We start from the raw sequence: 17,491 nt of genomic DNA on the forward strand, positions 1-17,491 counted from the left end.
GTGCTGCCCTCGAGATGCAGCGGGATGGGGGTGATGGGCTCCACGCTTCCTGCCAGCCCCGCACCGCGAGCAGCGCGCATCCAGAGCCGTGGGAAAGCCGCGGGTTCGGCCGCGTTCGGCTCGGGGGCAGCTGGGAAAGAGAGGACGCACGGCGTGCGTCGCGTTTCCTCCATCCTTTTATCCTTTATCCCATGAAATAAGTATAAAGCATATTTTTACGACGGGAAAATTAGAAGGAAAATTAAAAAAAAAAAAAAAAAAAAAAAAAGTAAAGCGGGGAAAGAGGAAAACGCAGGAAAGGAGAAATACGGCTTTAACTCGCTGCCGTCTGACAGGAACGACAGCCCCAGAGCGGTTTTCCAAGCCGGGCTGTACCGCCGTCCCCGCACGTGGGAGCGCTGCGGGTGCCGGGCCGGGAGGTGCGGGAGCAATGAGTGCTGAGAGCCAGCGGGTTTGGCAGCGAGCTGAGGGCTGCTGGGACCTCCCGGGCTGCTCCAACATCTCAGCCCGCAGTGAGCAGTCGAATTTTACCTTCATCGAGAGATGATTTTGCGAGATCCGCGTTTATAGCTTTCCGAGCAGGCGGCGTTAGGGCTTGTTTCTAAAAAGCAAAACAAAACAAAACCACTGAAACATATGTTTTCCTTCCCCCCTTCCCTTAAAACTGCTATTTCCTCTATCTTCCGACGGTCTTTGCGCAACGCAACAGCAGAGGGGAGGCGGCTTGGGATGACCGAGAGGGGTAACTGAGCGCCTTTCGGATGAAGGAGAGCTCAGTGCCCCGCGCTGTGCGCTCAGACATCGCGGACGTTCGGTCTGTGGTCCCCACGGGGCGCGGCGGTTCCGCGTGAAGCCCAACGCCCAGAGCTCAGCCCGTGGCCCAGAGGGAGCTGAGGGCAGACCCACGCCCCAGCCGGGGCAGGGCCGAGCGGAGCCGGGGGCTGACTGCCTTCCAGTCCTTTCCTTTCTCTCCTCCCTGGCTCGGACCGCGCACCGGGGGCTGCTCTGCCCCGCACCCAGCCGAGCGCATCCCCACCCAACCCTGCTACTGAACTTCCCGGGGCCACAGACACAGCCGAGGAGTACTCAGCACTTTCCTCTCTGATTTCAGGCATCCTCCAAGACCCACTTGCTCATGCATTGTGACATTTTGGCAGTTCTGCTTCCCCCGAGGGAAGCATCGTTGCTCTGACCAGAATCCACTTGTAGGAACAGGGTGACCCCCGAACCCCCCTGCCCCAGCACACACACATACCCTTCCAGCCCAGCTCGGCACTGCCTGTGATTAGTCTCCTTCACGCCTTTGCAGGGACTCCAGTGAAGATCAGTGAGAGCCTGAAGGAGTTGGAACTCTCTTGTCCGTACCCAAGAGGACGTGGGGATGAAACACGATCATGGGAGGGCCTTTCCTAAGGCTCAGATGTCCCGCATCCCACCCAGAGGGGTTTGCAGCAGTCCTCCTCCCAATAGGGAGCACATCTCAGTGTTGGTACATGTGGGAGAACTCAGACCCCCAAGCAGCCTTCCCATCCCAGCCATTGTTATGTCCTGGACTTCCCAATCCACACTACATTTCCTGCTCCACTTTTACCCAGGTCAAGGCTTGGCCGTTCAGTAGGGGAGGCAGCAGGATCCCCCCACTCCTGGTACCTGCTGCCTCCGGCACCTCTGCATCGCACATCCTTGTAGGAGCTCCCCCGTGCAGGGACTTGGATTGAAGATCTCTTGCGGACCTTTGTTCCATTTTCTACCAGGAGGGGCAGCTCCCTCCCTTCTTCCCGTTCTTGGTGGATTTTGAGTGACAAGGATGGAGGGAGGATTTGAGTTGTTCCCCCCTTCTCAAGTGTCAAAACCTCACAGTCCTTCTCACTACCAGCAGCCACCCGTATGGGGGAAGTCCTGCTGGGAACCCGTCCCTGGCTCCTACAAGTGAGGGAGGATGCTGCAGGTGCAGAGCTACAGGGAGCCCTGAACCACGGCAATGCCTGGAAGCTGCTGCTGCTGCTGCTCACAGCGCTTCTCTGCTGTCCTTGCATTTAGCATTCATAGGGACAGAGGAAAGAAAAGGGCTGGGAAGTGCACAGGGACTCACCATGCCATCAGATGAGTGATTGACACACTCAGTTTAAAGGAACTGGGTTCATCAGGAGCTGAGCAACCATACAGGATGCACACTGTCTTCTGGAGCCCCTTGTGCCATCGTGTGATCAACCACAACTGATCTATCGGAGCCCCAAACCCATAAACATCACAGGAGAACAGAGACTATGGGAATTGGTGGTGCAAAGGGGAACTGTTAAAGTGCCATACCCAGAAGTTCAGGTACCTGTCCACACAGCAGAGAAAACAAAACCAATGCTCCTCCCTTTCCACAGAGCCCATCAGCCCCCACCAGCCTTACCTGAGGGAAAGGCCCACCTCTGTGAGTGCACAGTGCATGATACACATCTGCCCTGCTGTTCTTTACACCACCCACACTGATAAGTACTCATTCACAAACACACCCAAAGAGGAAAAGAGAGGAAAGGAGAGCTTCACCAGGAGCAGCTTCCCTCCACCTGCTCCATTAAGCAAATGGACGTGTTGTATATTGTTTTTTTTTTTTTTTTTTAACCAAGCATCAACAGGTTAAGAAACAGGCTTTGGAGAACTGTATTTAGATTTACAAACAACATTGTAACTGGATCAACAGGCTATAATTAGAATTTAATAACTCAAGTGGAGGAGTAATGCGCCCGCTGCTTGAGAAATTGGAGCCTTTCTCTCGCAGTTCCGAGCGTTCAGCTCCACAGATTGGTCTCCAACTTGCCTGACACAATTACTGTCCTGGTGAGGCAAACATGCTGCAAATAAGAACAATGAGACCAACAATAGTCGAAGTCTAATACCGTAAACAAAGGGAATAATCAGAACACCTCCTGCCCCGGTGGGATCTGCACAACTGGGACAACCAATTAGTGTCATTAATGAACAACAACAACAACAAAAAAGTAAGAAAATGTTATATTTTAACATAGTTCTTAGAAGGCTTTGATGCTGGCAAATGCATTGCAGGCAATTCTGCACTGCTGGCTGTGAGGTGCATGGTGGCATTTATCTCTGAGGCCACCTGAGCCAGGCTGACACCCAGCAGAAGTGACGAAGGGGAAGAAAGACCAACGTGAACCAGATTCCTCCCCCCATCATTTTTGAGGCTTTAGGTGCAACGTGAACAATGAAATGAAAGATCAGGCTGAAGGGAGCAGTGTGTGAGCTGGGTGCATCCCTGGGGGGGGGGGAGTCAGTACTGGCCCTGCAGCTGGGGACACAGCACAGCCCTGGCACGGCAGCTCAGTGAAAGGCCCTGGTTCCAGATATCTGAAGGGGAACTTGCCTCTCTCTGCCTGCTTTTAGCTCATTGTAACCCAGAGCTCAGGTAGGGTTTTTTCCACAGAAAGTTCTTTCTTTGGGGGGTTTCCTTCTCACCGTCTCTCCCTTGCCTGTAAAAGTAGGAGAGGGCCTTTCAGTGCTGGGCTAGACGGGAACTCCCAAAAAGAAGCACCCAGGAAAGCAAAGGCAGTCACACGCAGGGCTGATAACATCCCAGGCTGCTGTCTGCGCTTCTCTGTGATGCCAGCTCCCAGCAGCCGTGGATTGAGGCCGTGGACGTGGCCAGCTCACCCTTCCCAGCACTGTCAGCCCCTTTTAATACCCGCTCGTGGGGCGACACGTAAGAGGAGGTGACACATCGAGGCGGCTATCTGCGCGCCCCACAGCCAGCCTGCGCAGCGACGCCGGTGCCGCTGTGGGCTACGAGCGCCCTCTGGCGGCGGCTCCAGGGATGACGGCATGGAAACGCTTGGAATGATTTCCTCGCTGCTGAGATTCCATCTTCGGTTCAGGAAGCCTGGGAACTTCAGATGGCTTGAGGCTAAAAGGCTGCTCTGGGAAAATATCACTCCACGCATACCGCACTCTTGTACCATTTCCCGAGCAGCTCCTAACGGGAAGGAAAGGGATGTCAGGCTTCTGCCCTCGACTTGCTCTGGGCTGATGGCAGCAGATGTTCTACTTGGGAACCACTGCAATTGGGTTCTGAAAGCAGAGAAGCTTGTTGCCAGGGTGCATTTCTCATTTCTAAACGTAGACATGTTGGGTTTTTTTGGCTGTGAATTCAGTGCTCTAGCTGCTTGATCCTGCACCACAGTTCACCCCTTCTCTGCCAGCTCTGCACAACTGTTTGCAGGAATCTGCTGTAAGGTGGGCATGCACACGCATAGGCGAGAGCATCTTATGTCACCTTTCTCCTTCAGAAAGGTACATTTTTACTTGAAAGTAGCTCAAATACAGGTTCTACGGCACAGAAACTCTCTGGCACTGCATGGCCATACAGCCAACATATTCATCCTCAGTAGGGTCAGTCTTGCTCATTGGAATATTCTGTGCCTGTTACGTAGCATGTGCTCAGCTGAAGGTGTGGATGCTGTGGAGTTGCCTTGGGAAAGCAGCCAGCTGGAACTGTTTTCTGCTGTGTGAGCAGTTGAGGTGTCCTGATCCTCACTGACCACTCAGAGGGCCACCTGGGCATGACTACAGCCACCTGTCCCCTCTGGACCTTCCTCCAGGGTCACCTTATTATGAGGCGAAGAACTGCATGGCCCTAGGAAAGAAGGTGGCCAGAAGCATCCCCAAGGAGAAGCAGGGTGCACGTGATCTCAGCTTGAACCTTCTGGCTGACATGTACCATACTGCAGATCTGCTGAAAAATAGACCCAGAAATAGACTAAATATTGCATGGATGGTCACTAGTGGAACTGTATCCATTGCGTGCACTGAATGAGGACACAGTCCTCAGGGGGAAAAAAATGTATAGGATGTGTTCATACAAATTAAACAGAAACTCCATGCAAATGTTTGAGGGGATGCACCAACATTACAACAGCAGCCTTAACACAACCTTCAGACTTCTGAGCATTCAACTTTCCCATCTCAAACATGTTACTAGAATAGATCATGATTCTACCCTGGGCTTCCCTCTGCAATGTTTTATGGTGAATGCGTTGTACATTCCTCCTGCAAAACAGCAGAGACAGAAAATAGGAGAGGAGCCAAGCAGCAAGCAGAAGTGTGGTTTGAGCAATGGGCCTACAGACAGAACATCTACAGTGCCTTATTAGAAAAAACAAAATAATTAAAGAAGACAGTTCTGCTTTATACCCATTACAATGGGTTAAATAAGTTTAAATGAAAGCAGAGTCCAACCAAGTTCTGCTACATATCAGCTATATAAAGAGCATTAAGTTGAGAGCTTAATTGGTATAAATGCAGTATTTCTGTTATTAGTGCTGGACTGCAAGCAGCTTCACTCTGAAATTAATGAGCAAAAATGATGATAGCTTCAGAAGGGTGAAAACTGCAGAGGGCTCTTCCTGAGATAATTTACTTCTGTTTACATAAACATCTGACCACAAAGAAGGAGGTACATTCTCAGCAATGCTGAAATGAGATTTCAGGAAGGGCTCTTGTAGCAATACTCTCCCTGGGCACTTGAGAACAAACCCCAGCTCTGTCCAAGACGCTGGTTTGGACCTGTTCTTTCATACCCTGGAACATCATGAGGTTTTTAGCAATTCCCTCATTCAATTTAGAAGTGTTTCTATAAATACTGGCCTGTAACACATTTCAGCAGCCCTCTAACTCCTTCCCAGGGCAGCTCCTACAGCTATGCAATAATCTCAAAGGAATCAGTTGCTCACCTGAGAGCAGTACTCAGAGATCTACCCCAGCACACAGCGCACCATCCCAACTCCAAGAGCCTGTATCACCAATGCTTGTAGCTGCAGGATTCATAGTCAATAATATAAAATATAAATCTGTCCATTTAGCCCCCAGACTTTGGGTCCCCACTGCAGCCTCTGTAACCTTTTCAAGCTGAATTCCCAGTGGGGATTTGGAGGGCTGCAGGCTGCGCAGCTCAGCAGCTGTGGAAGGTTTGATCTAATGACTGATTAACTTTGAGATGGTTGTTTTCTAATGGTTGTGCTTGGGCAAGGAAACAAATCATAGAATAAGAATTACAGATGAATGTAGGTTGGACTGGAGATCTCTGGTCCCAACTTCAGAATTAGCCCATGGCTTTAACCATCTGACCAATGAAAGTCTCCAAAGGTTGAGATTTCACAGCCTCTTGGTGTTCCTGTTCAGCTGTTTAATCACAGTCGTCGTGATCCTTTCCCCCCTTGCATCCAACTGCATTTTTCCTTGCCATTGCTTCTTGTCTGTGAGACCTTGTGGCTCTATGGCTGTTGCAGGACGGTCATTGCAGAAGTGGCCTAAAGCAGCGGTTTGGTGCATGCCAGCAAGCTTTCCTGAAAGCATAATTACACATCTCCCTAGCCAACATCAGTGAAGATAATGTATTGGCTCTGCAGCAGTGGTTTTGCTGGCAAAGAACACAAGGTTTGCTTTAGACACCACTTGCCAAGGCACTTATGGCAGCAACATTTTGTTGAGAGGGCCCAGTCCGGCAGATTTTACTGAAATGGTTGTGTTGTATTTCCAACATTTAGACACAAAGGAGACTCCTGACGTGTGAAAATGAGATGGTGGGCTTTGTGCCTGTGTTGCGTACCACACCTCTGAGCTATTCAAGGTATGTCTTATCAGCCAGACAAGCTGATCTGAAAGTGTAATGTAATGGCATCTGTCCTTAGGCCAGAATTTCAGCAGCTGCTGGTAATCTAACAAGCTGTTGATGTCCTGTGCCTATAAATGGTCAAGAGGTATTTGGACATTGTCCTTAATGATATGCTTTAACTCTTCATTAGCCCTGAAGTAGTCAGTCAATTGGACTTCACCGTCTTTGGAAGTCTCTTCCAACTGAACTATTCTATTCCATTCCATTCCACTCCAAATTATCTGGTGTTGTGATCAGATATCTCTTCTCTCAGGACTTCTGGGCACTAGCAGCTTAAAAAGAAGGGAAGGGGCTGCATGGGATAAAGAATTTCTTTGACCTCCCCTTAAGATAGGATGATACAGGGAGAAGCACACTCAGCTCTGCACGCTACTGAAATTTGGTGGGTATATGCAAGCCTCCGCAGGGACTGTTTTCTTATAATTTAGAAGAAAGTGCTGGCATAATGACCTAGAAATGCTGACAGGCACGATGTGATACACAGCTGCAGCAAGCCGATGCCATCATGCTGCCAGCTGGAGGTTAGTGGCTGAGCACTTTGGAAGAGTGCACTGGTGAACAGCACGAGAACGGCCATCACCTGTAGTTCTCATGTCACCAGCAGTTATCCTAAATGAGCTGGAAAAAGGCAGCAGTGCTCAGAAGGCATTATAAGGTACTCTATGAAGACACACAGCCACCTCCAGCCCTGCTTCCTCCCTGCTGTGCATGTCCAGGACCTTAAGGTGAAGTGAAATCCCTGCTATGACAGCTATGCAAATGCTTCTCAGAACTGCTCAGCCCCTGACCCTTTTATTTCTGCTTTTTTTCTCACATCTTTTAGATTAGTTGAAATCTGAATTCCCACCTTACAGTCCAGCCTTGCATTGAGCTGTTCTACCCTAAAACTTCATCTCTTACAGTACAATACAGGTAGGTCTTGATTGGCATCAAGGAATGACTCTCCTTCAATTTATATTCATCCTGCAGTTAAGCTTCTCCCTTCATCTCCCCCAGGTTCCCAAGTGGCTGTGGAGAAGGCTATGTTGGGTCAGTGCCACTTCTATGGCTGTTGGCTGGCAGCTGAGTGCCAGACTGCTGGGTGCCAGGCAGTCTGGGCAAGCACTGCGGTCCCTGGGGATGGAGCAGCCTTGGTGAACCTTCTGGGCTTGTGGCACACTTTGGCCTGGGTGACTCATTCTGAAATGCTGCTAGATAATTCATTTTTTATTGAGATGAGTGGAAGAAAAGACTTCATTCCACATACTCAATTTTTATAACAAGATCCTCAGAAATGATGGACAATTTTGTATGCATTTTAATACCACTAAGGTGGTAAAATGTTGTTTACTGCTGACTAAAAAGCTCTTAGGAGCTATTCCCATGCTAAAGCCATTTTAAGGGCCAGCATAACAAGGGATAAGATAATTAATGGTGTATTAGCTGAAATGGGTAGGACAGGGATCAAAAAGTTCATGTATCTTTGTTCAAAGTTGAAAGAGATTGATAGAACTGAAAAAAAATTGTAGAGAAGTGTCAACTCAATGATGGCCCATGGCACACCCATCTCTGAAATGATCTTCCACTCCCCAAACCCGCAGCAACTAATGAGTGGTAGGATAATGGGAATAAAAATATCATGAGTGCTTCATTCAGAAATGGCTAGAGAAATCACTTAGAGCGTCATTAGAAACATCAGGATGAAAGTAAGCGATGGAAAATTCATCTTGAAGTTCAAGAAACTCTGCGCCGTTGACATAAATCTACTTCTGACTGCCAGTGATGGGGAGCAGACAGGTGTCTGACCGTGTCCTGAAGACTGTGATTTCTGCACTGCAGTGGATGGCTGAGGGCAGAAATTACTGCAAATATTGCAGTTTGGGGATTAATCGTTCCAACTACAGCTTTGACCTCAGCGTTATCGGTAACGTTTAGCCAGTAGTACATCCTGCAATACACGGCTACTTCTCCCTGCTCTGTTTAAGTGAACATGCATCTGACACTGGAAATAAGTTCAGTGGATGGTTTTACATTAACATTTTGCATGCTGAGAATTGAGAGGGTCTCCGGCACTTGCAGAGACAATGTGGGATGCATGCTGGTGGATATTTACAGCTAAAAGCTTGCTCCTGTATTAAAGGTTTTACAATCCTCTCTTTTAAACTGCTTATGTGTATATGGTGCCACATTAATAATAATAAAGAATAAATCTCTTTTTATTTAAGAAGCTGAGTAGACTTGTCATCTTGAATCTAAGGTATTGGGTTTTTTTGCCAGTTCAAATAGTGTAAAATTGCTCTGTTGACATGAATCATGATGCTTAGCTTTTATGCAGCATATAATTTCACATGCTCTAATGTTAATTAAATTCCAAAGAAGCAGTTTTCCGATCTCTCCACAGGGAGCTTGTTTGCCTTAAAATGAAACTACTGGGCTGAGATAGTCTCCACTATACCAGCATTACGTTCACTACATTAACTCAGTAAAGACTTTGGCATAAGACATGTAGCTGAACCTCAATAATCCCCTTTGCTTATCTGCCAGCCCAGGGCTCCTGCACCGCGTCTCATTTGTGGCAGGGTCTTACCCAGTGACTCACAGCAATGTTAACTTCCTTGTAACACCAGAAGGCGTTACTGCATCCTTGAAATGAGTCACGCAAACAAATGAGCAATGCACACGTTGCTGGGAGGTAATGGTGGCTGGGCTGTTTGCAAAGCCTTCCCCACACTAATTAAGAATTGCTGTGCTGCATCTGACAGGGGCTGATTTCCTCTTCCATGGCCCTTTAGAAAGAGAAATCTGGGGGCTGAGTGATGTTTTCTGTTCAGAAGTCACTTCCCTTCTTGGTCCCATCAGGATGGAGTCTCACATACTGCATGGTCTGATTGAAGGATGGAGGAGGATGAAGGAGGTAGGCAGTGAACAAAGGCTTGTTCTGCTGATCAGCCACCAGGTGAAAAATTCAGAGGATCACAGAATCACTAAGGTTGGAAATGACCTCTTAAGATCATCCAGTCCAACCCCAACCCATGCCCACTAACCACGTCCCTCAGTGCCACATCTCCACAGTTCATGAACAACTCCAGGGACTCCACCACCTCCCTGGGCAGCCTGTGCCACTGCATCACCACTCTTTCTGAGAAGAAATATTTCCTAAAACTCAACCTGAACCTCCCCTGGTGCAACTTCAGGCCATCACTTCTATAGCTGTTACCTGGGAGAAGAGGCTGACACCCACCTTGCCACCACCTCCTTTCAGGCAATCAGAGAAAGTGCTGTGGTCTCCCCTGAGCCTTCTCCAGACTAAACAAATCCAGTTCCTTTAGCTGCTCCTTATAAGTCAGGGGACTTGGGTGTTTTCTAGCTATGTGACTTTCATTTGTGCTAAAAATGTACTGGTACTCAAATCTTGGCTACTCCTGGGGCATGGAGTGATGTGAAGTGTTTGTCCCTCATAAATGAAATGACAGGGCTGTGTACTTGGCTCTTGTGTGAGCAAAGAATGAGATAGGAAATGCTCTTATTCAGAGTGAGAGTCTTGGACATCTTTGGATCCACTTAGCATTATGTGTGGTGCCAGAATGCTCATCCTGAGTGCCCTCAAATATTCCCAGAGGTTACAAGCTCAAGCACTCATCTCAAGAAAAAGCTGAGACTTTTACAGGTGGATACAAAGCAGGCTGGGGAATCCAACAGACAGTTGAGGTTGGGAGGAAAAAAATAACGGCAGAGAACCTGGAAAGCACATGGGGAACTTTCAGCAGGCTGTGCACACTGTGCCTGTTTGTGGGCTGACATCCCCACAGGGTGTGATGGGTGCTATTATTGCTACTTGGATTTGGTCGGTTGGTTGCTTTTGGTTTTTGCTTTGATTGGGTTTACTTTGCTTGGGGCTAATACCACCATCATACACCTTCCTGGTTTTACCTTTGTAAGCTGAGAAAATGAGATAAAGTATGAATTCTAATGTGCATGCAATAATTAAACCTTACATCTGTGGTCACAGACTTTCCTGTCAAGCAGCTCCTTCAGAACACTCACATTTGCCCTCATCAAAGTGATGAAAGTTGGGAAAAGTGCATGTTTGCTGTCCATTAACATGAATAGGAAATGTGTATTGCAAAAATCCATCTCAATACAAGTACCAGTAACTCAATTTGGAAAAATTTGTGGTTAGTAGGATTTGCTTTTAAGCAACTGAATTCAAATATGTAATACAGCAATAGTGGGAAATGGTTTGGATTAAGAAAATAATGTAAAAATCATTTCTGAATGCACTTTTATTAAATTTGCTCATTGCTACAAGCTTGCAGCCTGATGTTGCAAATGGCTGAGAAGCTCTTGGGAATTGCTAAATACTTTGCAATTCTGCTATGTATAGGAGGGAGCAGAGAAGATTTTAAAGCACTTTGGAGAGATTTATATCTGAGATACTGATGAAAAAATACACTTGACAAACTGTGTCAGAATCACCATAGTGGGCAGTGAGATTCCTTTTTGGAAGAATGTAAATGTGAGTATACTGTCCACCCTGTCACTGAGCTGAAGCGTTTGTGGAAGTGGTGCAATGTATTCCAAGAACTTGCTGCCCAGTGGTGACAGTCAGCCCAGAGCCAACCACGTGGTGTGTGAAGGTAGGATTGCTTATCTTGTTACATGTACTTACGTCGATTTTATATACAGTGTTATTGCTGACATCTTCAGACCTTCCTACAGTTCCTGCCTTCAGCCTTACTGCTCAGAACAGCATCATGTCATCAGCACCTGATGGAGCTGTGGGTGTCCCTGCTCATTGCAGGGGAGTTGGACCACATGGCTGGTTGGACCACAAGTCCTTTCCAACTGAAACAATTCTATGATCAGCAGAAGCTGGCAGCTCACTATTTGTCCCCTCTCCAGGTCATTTATGGCCATGAGTAAGGGCAGAATTCCAGCACAGTTCCACGCATGATGCAGCAGTGACCCTTCCCTCTCTTCCTCCCCACGAATCATTAATTCCATCCTGTGAAGTCCTTTTATCCTGCTGTAGCTATTCAGCTCCCTTAAAAAAACTCTAGAGAGGGATTCCATCAAACTTCTTTAGAAATCTGAGTAGCTCTTGTCAACTTCTGTACCGCTGTTACCAGCTCTGCACAAAACTCGCCCAGAGAAGCCAGCCTTGCCCTTCGTTCTGTCACCTGCCCTGTGCCCTGTGTTCCTTGGGTAAGGGCACCCAGGCTGAGCACATCCTCTCAGGAAGTTTCATTGCTTTTCAGTAAGTGTGAACATTGGTGGTCTTCAAACCCGTGTCTCAGGACAGCAAAAACAAATGAATGAGATTGACAGAAGTAAGAGGATTTATGGATCTATTATTAATATATATATATACACTACTGGTCAAATAATCAGAAAATCAGGAAAGTAGCAAGTGCACAGGCTTATTTCGGTCTTAGCCCCGAAAGCCTCTTTTCTATAGGGGAGGCTGCCATATTAACAAGCATGTGATATCTTGTGATCCAATTTGCTGAGAGTTTGACCAAGAAGAAATCACTACGTCCATGTGGTATTTCTTCATAGTGTGAGTGTTTTGCCTGCAAATAGCTCAGTAGGTCTTGGCTGAGCCGCAGTTTTACATGAAATATTTAACAGCTCTTTCAGTAAAGCTCAGCTCCCCTTACTAGTACTATTAACATTACAAAGGGCAGCGATGCTGCTCACTGCTCTGGAGTGATGGATGAAAGGAAAGGTTTCGCTTTTAACATTGGATACAGTTTGCAAGGATCACTAACCCTGAACTGAATGTCATTTCTTACTTACTAAGGTCAGTGGCAGTTTGAATTAGTGGGAAGGTTTTAATCAAATGAGAACTGGCTAAAACCTCTTTTGCTTAAGAGGCTCCTTATCCTTGCTGCTTGTTCTACGCTGCCCAGAGGCAACAGCAATCAGCATCAATCCCCATTTTTTTTTTTTTCTTTTGAATTGATTTTAAATTTCCACGTTCATTTCTGGAAGAACCCTTTCTAGAAACGCATTGCTCACTGGGTGCATTTCCCCTGCGGTGGGTTGCAAATCTGTTCCTACTGCATCAGTGGAAAACAGCAGTTCAGAACAAGAAACTTTAAAGATGAGCTGGCTGCAAGAGAAGGTGGGAATGTGTGTGCTTTACAGCTGTGCCTGGGCAGTGGTGAGTCCAGGATCCGGAGTGCCATGCCATCAGTTGAGGAATATTTCCAGGCGTGATAGTTGTGCTCCTTCTCCATTGGGACTGCAGTGCAATCTTCAATTAGAAGACATGTGATCTGACAGCCTGCAGCGGAACCATCCGTTTTCACAGGAGAAGCTTTTCTAGGATACCAAAGCTTTCACATCCTCCTCATTTCTAAAAGCTGTCTTCTAAACCAACCAACCAACCAACCAAGTATAGGATGGCAGTAACATCACAGCCTCTGCGAGGTAAAAGGGCATGCAAGAAAATATTTTGGGCAGTGTTTCCACATGCCTGCTTCATTCTGTCTCTCGTGATCTATGCTTTTCTTGGGGCTCTCATGTTTTCCCACATTGAAGGTAACCGAAAGGTCAATTTAAGTGAAGAATACAGACATTTCCTGCAGAATCTGTGGTACATCTCCCGAAATTTATCAGGTATGTACCAGAATAGCAAAAATGAATTAATTGTACGTGGGGTTACTCATTCCTCTGCTTTTTGAAGACATTATTCAAAATAATAATAGCTGAGCCTGCAAATGGGATTCTCTCTGTGCTTAGCTAATGACTGCTATTGCTTGCTGATCTTCCTCAACTCTGGTTCTTACTGTAGGCTGCCTCAGTCCTTGTGCTCCTACTTGTAAGTAGTTAAGACTTTTCAGTGTTCTCCCTTTTTGCCCTAGTTCCCTGAGCTCCAGAGGCAAGTAAGGTCTCCCTCTGCCTGATGGGGACTGGATTCCCTGTCTCAGAATGTCTCTCCCCACTCTCTTGTCCCAGCCCTGAGCATCCCTTGATGGGATGCTGGGATGCAGCACTGCTCCCCAGACCCACTTGTGCCGAGGGAAGGGTAGAAGGGAGGAGAAGAGCTGGAAATATTTCTGGATCAGTGATGGGATTATACACGTTTGGGCTTTGGCTCAGTGCATCTCCTGTTGTTACTGTAACAGATAACATGACAGAAAATGAGGAGATATTTAAGGAAAAAATTCATGAACTACTCCACACAGCGGAACGAGACTGGTTCGTCAATCCGAAAGATATATGGACTTTCTTTGGGTCTCTCTTTTTCTGCTGCACAGTATTCACCACTGTGGGTAAGTCTGGAGGTAAAATAACTGCCCAGAATCAAATGCCTCACTGCTCTCTCTGAAGTATTTCTTCCACAGGGAATTAAAGGGGGAAAAAAAAGACCTCCAAATCCCCTTTAATTTTCCCCCTGAGCGTTGATGTGGGACTGGAAGGGGTGCTGCAAGCACAGGTTGCAGAGATGTCACTGAGTTACAATGACAAGTCAGAATTTAGGCAAAAGTGATGCTCCATGCTAACTACAGCACTGCATGCATGCTGTAAGCTGTGCTCATGGATGATGCATGCACAAAACTATTATAGTACAGTGACAGAAAGCTCAGTCTTTCAGTTAAGCCTTATTTCTTCTACTCCCATGTGTTATGCTGGGTAATGTTTTCATACTGAAAAAGGTACTTCATTATGTGGATATTGTTTTTAAATTGCTTCCCAGTATTTATGTCCAAAATTGCTTTGTAAACCTACAGCTCTGTAATTGAATGTGCTGTCGTTGTTGCTCAGCTTCTCTGGGCTAACAGCAGGCGGTGGTGTTTAAATCACGTCTCTAAACCTTCCCTTCTGAATTCACATTTCAAAGCAGAGCTCAAATGAAACTGAAACAGCTGCTCTGGTTGGGCTGTTCCTGCATTGCTAAGTACACCCCTCAGGATCTTCCCCAGAGTTACTTCTATCCTCTTGCTAATGCTTCTCAGCTGCTGGCAAGTACAGACAATATCTAAATACCCTGCCAGGATTAAGGCAGGGTGGGAAGCAGTCCTGTAGTGTTGTATCAAATTGCAGAGACACTTCTCTACTGCGCTGGGATATACTCAAGATCCCAGCACAAGTATTACAAATCTTCATGCAGAAGAAAAACTGATTATCCTACAGAAGGAGTGACATGAGAGTTCCTGTGTTTCCATGTAGGAGCATGTAGGGCCTGCTGTCTCAGTGAACCTTGATCTCTGACAGCTGTGGTGGCTGTCTTTAGACTCAGCTGGCTCCTGCAGAGTGCACTTCTCTCAGTGCTACACGCTGAAGGGCTTCTGTCTTGGAGAGATAGCGCCACATTTCTCATTCCACAGGCACAGTTGAGTAGCTTGATAGCTCAGAAACGTGCTGGAGATACAGACTTGAATCCTCCCCCCTGTGAATATTAGAATAAACACAACAGCAAGGAACACTTGGAAGAGTACCCTTTATCAGAGAGCTTTGACTTCAGCTAACAAGTGGAAGGTCATGTTGTTGAAAACATCTTCCTTAGGAATACTTACCCATCTTCTTCGGCATGGGACTGTAGAAATGTTCTCATATAGTCTGACCAACAACCCATATATTTGCAAACAACAGCATTTTTGGGCTTTATTGCATCAGGCTTTAATACAACATCCCCAGGTTTTGATCAACAGTAGAAGTCTCAGTACAGGTATTCAGCAAACAAATCATGGTATTCATTCTCTCCCTTTTTCCCTTCCTCCCCCTTTTTTTTTCAAGGTTATGGCAATACCTATCCTGTGACAAGGGCTGGAAAATACCTCTGCATGTTATATGCTTTATTTGGCATTCCTCTGATGTTCTTGGTCCTGACAGATATGGGAGACATCCTTGCAACTGTTTTGTCCAAGTCTTACAATGAATTCAGAAAGCTACAGTCAAAAATTCTAACCTCTAAATTCTGTTCTGCATTCACGTGTATCAGAGAAGATGGGTCTAAAGTGGATGTGAACGAACCCTTGAGTATTGTGGAAATGCTGAGAAGTCAATCAGCTGTTAGAAAGAAGCCAGCCCCATATCGCAACGCCCAAATTTTTGAGATGCTGATTGCCAGAGAAAATAAATACAAAAGTCTATCAAGAAGTAAAAGCATAGAGAGATGGAGCTCATGTCCTGAACTAGACAGGGGAAAGACAATGACCAGAGTAATCGAGAATTTTGACAAAATAGGCAAAGAGTTAGAAAAACTGGATGTGCCCATCGTGTTAATGGTGCTGGTTATCTTTGTGTACATCTCCTGCGCAGCCGCTATTCTTCCAAACTGGGAAACCAGGCTGGATTTTCAGGAAGCCTTTTATTTCTGCTTTATCACCCTGACCACGATTGGATTTGGAGATACACAACTGGAACACCCCAAGTTTTTCCTGTTTTTTTCCCTCTATATTATTATTGGCATGGAAATTGTCTTCATTGCTTTTAAGCTGGGCCAGGACCGTTTAATTGGCTTGTATAAAAAGTTGATTTCGTTCTGTGGGGAAAAAAAGGTGCCATCAAAGAAGATATATCCAAAGTAAGCGCAGTCATTTCTCCCTCACTTTTATGTTTTGCCCTCTGCAACGAGATGAAACTGTTCCCATTCAGTCCCACTCCCTGCCCTGGGCTTGCAAAAGGCATGTTTTCTATTTTCCTGTGAGAACCTGCTGCAACCTGGTTGCATTACACAGGAGACACCTGGTGTAGGCACTGCCAGGGCGCAGTTTCCAACAAAGCTCCTATCTCCTAACTAACAAATGAAGACAATGCATGGTGAAAGGCAGAAAGCTCTCCCTGCCAGCACTTCCCAGCTTCTTTTGCAAAGGTCTGACTTTCAACATGCTCCTTATCCTCTCTGTTTGGGATATTTTTCAGTGTTTTCCATGCAGGCCCCAGATCACTGCCTTGTCCTGGCACCTGCCTGCAGCCAGGGACAGTGGGGTCATGGCTCTTGGTGATGAACTGTGAGCTCATGCTGCTGTAACACGGTTCTTCATCAGGAAGAGTTGGGTAGAAGCATGAACCCAGCTGCTCTTTTGTCCAAACTGTGCATAGCATTAACATCGAGTTTACCTGCCATCCAGAGGAATTTTAAAATTAAGAAAACTAAATGTTCACCTCTTTCTTTGTTCCTGGTCCATTAATTAGTCAAAATGCTGCTCATCTGTGCAGGGCTGAAATCATTCCTTCTCCATCATCGCTTACCGTATCTGTGCTCAGCCTGGAGTCAAGATTCATGATGCTCAGCTATAACAGAGTTTGTGACAAGTTCTGCTCTTGAGAAGCCATCTGGGCAAGACATACAGCAGAGCTCCAGGTGGGATGAAGCTCCATCCTTGCTGTTAAAGAAACACAACAGCCTGGGTACACTGCTCCCAGAAGTTCACTCCTCTGGTTCAGCTTTTATTCTGCACAGAGTGCTTGCCTTCTCTGGGTTCTTTTATCCATACATAGGAAGAAAAGTCTACACATTGCTCTGTGGTTTTGCGAATCCTGTACTGAAGCACAGTATTGTGGGAATAATGTTGTTTTATCAAGATTGTCTTATATTATTTTTAATGTCTATCAAACTATCAATAATTTTTTTCAGTCAAAAAGTATACATGCTCTATAAAATAAATCACTGTCTTTAACTGCCTGTTAGCATGTAAATGTTATGCATGCACACTGGATGTGGATGGCATAATTAGGTATTAAAGAGTGCTTGATTTTAACAGGATGAGCATTATTTTCCATAACAGGTTTGCTTTTTGAAGATGAGATGTTCAGAGAAGGTAAATGACAAACTCTGCTACAGTCGCTGTGAATAATAACTTACATACAGTCCTTGTTAGTAAT

General features: G+C 46.2%; 1 protein-coding gene across 1 annotated transcript; it reads left to right on the forward strand.

Moving 5' to 3' along the window:
- Nucleotides 1-11,225: 11,225 nt before the first annotated feature.
- On the forward strand, nt 11,226-16,194 carry KCNK18 (potassium two pore domain channel subfamily K member 18; the record flags this gene model as incomplete). The annotated part of the gene is made up of 4 exons (XM_079535943.1): nt 11,226-11,292; nt 13,202-13,279; nt 13,789-13,935; nt 15,401-16,194. 4 exons carry the CDS (start codon nt 11,226-11,228, stop codon nt 16,192-16,194), a joined length of 1,086 nt encoding a protein of 361 aa, XP_079392069.1.
- Between the last annotated feature and the right edge of the window lie 1,297 nt (nt 16,195-17,491).

Source organism: Tetrao urogallus (assembly GCF_951394365.1).
Source record: "Tetrao urogallus genome assembly, chromosome: 5".
NCBI classification, from domain to species: Eukaryota; Metazoa; Chordata; class Aves; order Galliformes; family Phasianidae; genus Tetrao; species Tetrao urogallus.